We start from the raw sequence: 8,429 nt of genomic DNA, 5'->3' as shown, positions 1-8,429 counted from the left end.
GGACAACAACTTTTAACAGGGCCTAATGAGTGGTGGGATATGCACATAGGTGAGAGGACAAGGGTTTCCAAGATCCAACAGAGTGGGGCAGGGCTGAGAGAAACATTAAAAGATTTGTTGTGAAAAAATTTTTTGAAGTCCATCTTAAGATGATCAGTGGTGACAAAGTCTACATGACACAACAGGAATTATAGATCTTTGAGTACATAGGCATCTGGAGAATTTGTTGAAACTATTTGAGAAGTTCTCCAAGAGACTTCAGGGTTTTGTATAACATAGTGTAAGAAATATAAATAGAAACTGATAAATCCTGTGAGGTATACTGTGTATTTCAAGACATTCTGTGCCTTAAATGTGTCCAATATTGTACTGTTTTTAATTCATTTTCCAGGATTATATGAGTCCACATGGTACCATATGTTACATATACTCAATGCTCAGTAATGGGGAAAAACAATTAATAAATATATCAGAGTCCTCCTTGTATGTGAATATCCAAGGCAGACATCTGTCTTAGACCATCAGTTCTGTCTTCATTAACATTATTAAAATCACTCATATTTGTGAGATTTAACTTTCAGCAATCTGACTAGCACTACTATTCTCAAATTTCAAAAAGAACCCAAAATCCAGATATAAAGATATTACTGAAGGTAGGAATCTATTATTTCCACACAAAAAAACAACAGAGCTCTATTGTATTTGCCTTTTGTTACCTCCATAGATACTTAATTGCTCCTACTTTTAACATTATAATGACTTTCTCTTTAAAAAGATATTATATGCACACGTGTTTGACATAACTTTCTAAATTATATCCTCTGAAGAATGAATGGGCTAAGATTCAAGAAATACTGAGTTCCCTGTAATGAATGTGTTGTACTTAATGAGAATGTAGAAGTGATAATTCAAACATTCAACAGATAGTTGAGCTAGATAATATCTGTGCTCTTCTCCAATTCCGAGACATCAGAAAATTGAAACAATTCTTAGAAGTCTAGAACAGGGCAGAAGAGAATGGAGAGGTGGCAAATGAGACACTGTGAAGCTATCCTATTACCTCAATACAATTTGCCATTGACTGAACATGGAACATAGAAGAAAAGGATGAAGAATCCAAAAAATAGCAAACCTAAGGTTCTCAGCTCAAGAAACTGATTAGCACAACTAATAGAAATTAGAAAGAATGAAGAATGTACAGGTTTTCTCCCATTGCTTTTATTGTGAAGTAATTCCCCTGAACAGGGTGACTAAACCAGAGAAGTTAACTCTGCATTTCTGTTTTGTTTGTTGGTATCAGAGATGGTTCCAGGAGATCAGTCCAGATGTGACAAGTGACCCCACTCCTGGGCCTGTGAAGGCATGGTCCTGAGGAGGTAGGGGGGGAACCAGAATGCCTGGCAAATGGGCTGGAATTCAGGAGCTGATCTAGAACCATTAACTGAGACAGGTTCTGTCTCTTTGGGCATTGATTCAAGAACTGGGACAGGCCTGAACTCTCAATGAGATAGAGAAGGCCGTGGCAGAGGATATGAGATTTAAGCAAACAATGAAGAACTCAGAATAGACTTCACAGACTCAATGGAGTCAGTCTTTTAGAAGAATATCATTTAGAAAATGCTATTTGAAAAAGACGAGAAAAAAACTAGAGGCAGAAAGGGCCCTGGAAAATATAGCAAAAATCTATTCAGAAAGTAAAATGGAATTGGATATTACTGGCCTGTAAATTCTGTCCTTAAAACATTGTTTGGAGCATTTTTTTTTTATTTACTTATTTTTTTAGTAAGCACTATATAACCATTATTTTACATTTGCACTACTCTGAAATTTTGCATGAAATATCATCACCTATTACTGGGATGCCTAATTATGCCTAATTTAACTCTGTCCTTACCTGAGGCTGAAAGCACCTTACATGAGATGTTACACCAGATCTAGTGGTTCTCAAAGTGTGTTCCAGGAACCAGTACCATCAATGAGGACTTGTTAGAAATTCAAATCTTCAGGTGATCTCCCAGAGTCACTAATCAGAAACGGGATGGAGTCTACCAATTTGGGTTGTGGTTGGAAAGGGTCTTGCACACCCTAAAGTTGAGAACTGCTGCCTTGGGCATTTCACAACTGCATCTCTTTAGAGCCTGTTAAGGGAAAAACACTCTTTTTTTCTTTGTACCCACAGCACTACTCTCACTCTGATCACCAAATGTGCAGTAGTTTCTTCCCCCACACCAAACAGTCTGCGACACGTTAGGTGTCTTATAATTTAACTCGGTTTTTATGCTACTGGGAGATAGCTTAAAGCCTCCCCACCTCACTTCACACACCAATCACAAGACCAGGTATACACTGGAGGTTCATATAACCCCTCCTGGGGTTTGATTAATTTGCTAGAGCACCTCCTAGAACTTCCAAAAGGCTTACTGATTGGATTACTGGGTTATTATAAAAAGATCTAACTCAGGAACAGCCAGAGGGAAGAGATGCGTAGGGCAGGATATGGGGGAAGGTACAAAACACTTCCTTTCCATATCCTCCTGGGGTTTACCACCCTCTCAGCACCTCCACACATTCAGCAAGTGGAAGAACTCCTGTTCTTTTTGGCTTTTTTAAAGGAGACTTTATTATGGAGACGTGATTGATTAAAGCACTGGTCATTCAACCTCCAGTCCCTCTCCCTTCCCAGAGGTCAGAGGGAGGTAAGACTGCAAGTTCTAACCTTCTAATCACATAGTTACTTCCCCTGACAACCAGCCCCCTAATCTTAGGGACTTTCCAAAGGTCATTGAATTAATGTAAATTCAGATGTCATTGAAAGGGGTTTGCTATGGATAACAAAGGACACCCCAATATTCATTCTGGAGCTATTTCAGAAGCTGAAAAAGAAAGATACTATAAAAAAACACAATTACATTTTAGTAAGAGTTAGCAACATATAAAATTGCTTTTTGTTCCAGCAAATAATTCTAGAGTTCTGCTCAAGAAATCACATATATTCCCCCGAATAGTGACAGAAACTGTAAGATTCATAATCCAGATAAAGAGGGATTTCACAATTCTCAATTTAATGTATATATCATGAGAGTACTTCAAACTGCTTAAGTGAAATAATTATCAATTATAATTTTTGAAGTTAACATTTAACTTAACTAAAATCCAGTGTAAAGCTTCACAAATTTTGCTCTCACAAATCTCTCCTACAGAACACATAAGTTTCTTTATTCAGAAAAGTAACTCTAAGACAATTTCATGACACATTAAAAGCAATTATCTTCATAACTCTTTGGACTTTTCTTATACCGAAGTAGTAACAACTCAGGATATGAATATCTGTTTGAAAGCAGGTCTCATATACAGGCAAGCCTCCTTGTATCTGTGCTTCACTTTATTTCACTTCACAGGTGTTGCATTTTTTACAAATTAAAGGTAAGATCTTCCACCAGAAAAAAAAAATTCACTTACTTTATTTCGATAATTGCTTTACTACAGTGGTCTGTAACCAAGTCCACAATATTAGTGTATAGGTTTTATAGTGTTTGGTTATAATTATGTTTCATATATACAAATAGTCCGTGTTAAAATGGTATTGATGACTGAATACTACTACTACCTTCTTAGTTCAGCAAACTGAATTTTTGAAATCTCCATACTGTAGTTAGAGCTACCTTATATTGCCAATTAGGTTGCCAATCTAAATTTAGAGCTATTACCAACTCCTGGATGAAATTCTTTACTCCTCTGATAAATTGTATATTTTCTATCTAGAACAACTGGAAGTACAACCACCACACATGTAAACTGGTTGGAAAAAAACATGCTAATTTCAAACGAAAAATTTAGGCCAGCAAGCAGACTACCTAAGCATTATAATTAAGGATAATTGTTCATCTTAGCAAAGTGTATCATGACTACTTTTAAACGTGTGGTAGGAAGGGGGGGGGTTGCAACCCTGGAATGAGCATGATACCAAATTCAGAATTCTTAGAAGGAATCCAGTGTAAATAAGAAGCAGTAACAACTCAATCCACATTTTTAATCAAGAAGTATTAGCCTGATTTTAAACTTACAGAATATACAATCGGAGTAGAGTCAGGTCTTGCATTTGACAGTCATAAGGACATACAATGTACCCTGTACTACCACATACTGGATACACATAGAAAACAAATATGGCCCTTGATTTCAGAGAGCTTATTGCCTGGATGGGAAGATAGGCCTTAGACCAGTGGTTCCCAATGTGAGGCACACGCCCCACAGGAGGCAGTTTGATTTTTAGGGGGGGAGAGGGGGAGCAATTTGAGAATGAGTTATTATCAGTGAATTTTTTTTTTGCATTTCTTATGGTTCTAGGGGCCTCATATACAGTATATAAGTATATACTTTGACATATTTATGCATTTCAGTTCTCTATTATATTTTAAAACTTTATTTTTTCATATCATTCATATTTTTTTAACAATTAGTGATTTCTTCCTCAGTACTTCAACTGTCCTGTTGTCCTTTTAATTTTCTCTTTCATGAATGCCATGTTCTTTGGAAGCTTGTTTGGACCAAGTTAATGGCCTTTTAGGCTTCCTCCAAGTGATAGTGCACTTTTTGAATAATAAGAATTATATGTGGAGGGGATGGTTGGGGCATCAGGATTTTAGAGATGCTTAGGTGGGGCATGGCCACAAAAAGTTGAGAACTACTACCTTAGACATTAAACAAATAATAATAATAAAAAGAACTGAAATTACATGTTGTGGTTATTTCCTGTTTGTGCTGCATCTTTCTCAGTAGGTCACTGTGATCACACCCTTCTTTTTTAAGAGTATTCTGCAAAGAAGCTCAATTGTCATTTAATCATCAGAGACAATCAGTTGTAGCTGGGAGACTTGAAGACATATAATGGTAGACAATTAATTTAATACCTTTTATCATGAGAGCTATCGTGGAATTTATTCCAAAAAGTACAAAATGCTTGTCTATACACCTATATTAGCAAGAGAATTTCTAATTATAAGGTAGGATTTCACTAGTCATTTGTTTTCTTGAATTCTGTGCATGACAAAATCCATGTTGGTGGAACACACATATTCCAGCTTTCCCACTGAATTTTCTTTTTTTTTTTTTTAAATATATTTTATTGATTTTGTACAGAGAGGAAGGGAGAGAGATAGAGAATTAGAAACATTGATGAGAGAGACTCATCGATCAGCTGCCTCTTGCACACCCCCTACTGGGGATAAGCCCACAACCAAGGTACATGCCCTTGACTGGAATCGAACCCAGGACCTTTCAGTCCCCAAGCCGACCGGTTTCGGCCCCACTGAATTTTCTTATCCTTAACACATTTTGAAAACATCAGTGCTCCAGGGTGGAATGTTACTTCAATTAAATGACCCTGGGTTATAAAGATTTATAAGAAACATCATTTAAATTTAATATCAGCACTGAATTTACATTCAAGTTAACCTTCAGTGTGAATTACTTCCAGAGAAAGCTTGTTTGCCTAGGTTGCTCAAAGTATAAAAAATATCCAGGACTTTAAAGGTATTATCCTGATTTTATCTCTGCACGTTGTTCTAAAAATATATATATTAGTAAACTGGGAGAGAAAGGGAGGAGTAGTAAAAGTACACAAAGGACTTTAAATGAGAGTCATCCCTACCTCGCAAAATTTAAACCCTAAGCTTCGGAGGAAGCGCGAGCGCGCACGAACAGACACACACACGCGCGCGCACACACACGCACGCACACACGAGCATGCACAGACGTACACACACATACATATATGTGCACACACATACACACGTGCGCACACACACACACACACACACACACCTTCCTTCTGACCTCAGCTGCTGCTGACTACCTCCCGTTTTCCTGCATATTTGAAGTGTTATGAGTTGGTACTTAAATATATTTTTAACCATTTCTTTCTCCCACTTTTTCTGAGATATCTGAGTACGTTCTTTCGCAGTTTGTCTTATTTCTACCTCTGGCAATAACATTCCTGATAAAGACGCATATCCTGGTAATTGACTTGCTTTCTCAGCAGTTGAAAACACTTCCTTACTGTGCCAGGTGCTACAGTCCCAGCCTTACCGAACTTAGTGCTCAGTGGCCAAGTAGGTACTTTTAACTTTCTAGGGCGGAATGCCTAGCAGGTGATCATCAGTGCTTCCCCAAGTTTCTACCTGTTGCGGGGACTTGGTCAGAGGGGTTGATGAATCCGTGTTGCCTAACGCGTCCTTTCCCACCCACCGCCCCTCCGCTTCCCGCAGCACCTCCGGAACGCGTCCCCGTGGCCCGTCCAGGCCCCGGCCCGGCCCTCGGGAGGCAGGCACCCCTTGCCTGGTAACGGAGCTAGGTAATGGAACCGGGACCGGGACCAGGACTAGAACCAGGATTAAAAAGGGTGCCCCGACCCGGCGCGAAGCCGAGGCGCAGCTTCCACTTCCTGTAAAGCTAGCGGAGTGCGCCAGTCATGCCCTGGAAGCGAGGGAGCAACACCGAGAAAAGAGCGTACTTTCACTGGGCTTCTCGCCTGTACCCCAGATGTCTGGGACGGCCCCTAGAACCGGGACCAACAAGTCCCTCCCTCCCCACCTCCCAGGTCCAATTCTCTGGGCTCCGGAGGCACGTGGCCCATCCCCGCCGGCCCCAGCCAGCGCCGCCACCTTCCCGCAAACCCCTTCCTCACAGCGCCTCTCGCTTCCCCTTTCCCTCCGCGCTTCCGCCCCCGCTCTCCATCGTTTTTCCTGATTGGCCGAGCGCGCCGGGGCCCGACCGGCCAATCGGCGAGCCAGGCTGGCGGCGAAGGGCGTGGCCGCGGCGCCGGGGCCCTCCGATCGAGGCCGCCTCCCCCTCTCAGCCGGCAGCACATTCCGCCGCGGTTGCCGCCGCCGCCGCCCGGCCCCGCAGTTGTCTTTGCTGGAGCTGCCGTCGTGCTGTGGGGTGAGGGCGGGGGGGCGGGACGGGTGGGGAGCGGAGAAGGCCGCGGCGGCCGGAGCAGGTGACAGAGGAGGAAGGAAGCGGCGGCGGCGCGGCGAGCGCAGCGGCGGCGGCCCGGTTCCTGGGAGTGTCGGTGCGGCGTGGTGGTTGGGGCGGATCCCGCGGGGCCCGGGCGGGGGAAGGAGTCACCGGCCCCGGCCATGGCGGACAACGAGAAACTGGACAACCAACGGCTCAAGAATTTCAAGAACAAAGGCCGCGACTTGGAGGTAAACTCGGGGGCGCCGGCGGGAGGGGTGGGGGCCGCGGACCTCGGGCCGGTCTCCGCCGGGACTTGGAGTTTGGGGAGTCGGGGCGGGAGCCGGCGCCGGGGCCGCGGGCGGGGTGGGGTGAAGGGGGGGGGGGGAATGGCGCTGGGGGCCGGCCCGTCCGTGACGCCTTTGCTAACGCGCCGGGAAGTTTGTGTGGGGCCTGGGCCGCCTCCGCGGGGAAGCGGGGTGCCGCCGGCCGGCGCGGCCTAGGCCTGCCCGGCGGAGCCGGTCCGGGGCGGGCGTGAGGGGCCGGGCCGGGCCGCGGGGACGCCGGGCGCAGCGGGTGCGGAGGAGGCGGGTGTGCGCCGCTCCGACCCCGGCGCGGCCCGCATCCCGGCGGCGGCCGCGGAGGTCCCGGCTTTTCGCTCTGGCACCGGCATTGGGGGCCGCGGGGAGCAGTGCGGTTTGCGGGGGCGGGGAGGGGATTAGGGGGGGTCGGCTAGCGTGTGGCGAACAGAGTGGGACTCGGAACTTCCTCAGCGAGGCCCGAGGCCTCTCCACCTAAAGGCATTTTTTTTTTTTTTCTGGTCTTGCCCACTCCCATTTTTCCTCTGCGTCCTCCCAATATCTAAACTACAGGAGTCAACTTCTGTTTAAAAAAAAAAAAAAAAAGAAAGAAAGAAAAAGACGCCCCCGGCGTGAGGGGCCATTCTGGTGATGCTAACACTGCCTTCCTGCGGCCTCGGTTTTACGGTGGGTTCAGCTGATTCAAGATGTGGCTCACGGGGCGGCCTCTTTTCCAAGCAGAGGATACTCCTTCCTTCAAGCTTGTTCACAGACCTCTTTACCCCCTCCCGAGAGACCCCCAGCTGCATTCTGACATATAAGGTCCAAAGGGCTGTTACAAAGCTTTCCTCCTCTAGCCCTCCACCTGCTGGTGATGGTAGTGGGGGATGGGGTGGGCTGTGCAATGGCACCATCGCATTTTGTTTGTTTGTTTTTTAAAGGGAGTGGGGGAAATCCACCAACTTTAATTAACACATATAGTTGTTCCAGAGGTCCTAGGCTACATAAAGTGTGTGGGTTCAACACACACACCACAGATTTTTGATAGATTTCTTCCCTTCAATTTAAGAGTTTAGGTATATAGGGTTTCGTGGGGTTTTCTTGTGTGTGTTTTTTAAATCGTTCTGCATCTGAATCGAAAGTTTTCTCAAGAGAAAGTGGTAGTGTTTTTATGTT

The 8,429-nt window shown here is 44.6% G+C and overlaps 1 protein-coding gene across 2 annotated transcripts in view; it reads left to right on the top strand.

Annotated features, from left to right (window-relative positions):
- The first annotated feature begins 6,866 nt into the window (after positions 1 to 6,866).
- The window catches only part of KPNA4 (karyopherin subunit alpha 4), a 48,446-nt gene continuing 46,883 nt past the window's right edge, over positions 6,867 to 8,429 (top strand). Inside the window, exon 1 of one of the 2 annotated variants that reach the window (XM_036447323.2) lies at positions 6,867 to 7,205. In XM_036447323.2, the coding sequence (XP_036303216.1) occupies positions 7,137 to 7,205 (69 nt within the window). In that variant the 5' untranslated portion in view covers positions 6,867 to 7,136. The remainder of the gene's footprint in view (positions 7,206 to 8,429) is intronic. The other variant, XM_045583646.1, reaches the window with a different exon arrangement.

Source organism: Pipistrellus kuhlii, unplaced genomic scaffold (assembly GCF_014108245.1).
Source record: "Pipistrellus kuhlii isolate mPipKuh1 unplaced genomic scaffold, mPipKuh1.p scaffold_m20_p_2, whole genome shotgun sequence".
Taxonomy (NCBI): Eukaryota; Metazoa; Chordata; class Mammalia; order Chiroptera; family Vespertilionidae; genus Pipistrellus; species Pipistrellus kuhlii.
Note: the sequence above shows the minus strand (reverse complement) of the source record. Positions and strands in the feature narration are given on the sequence as shown.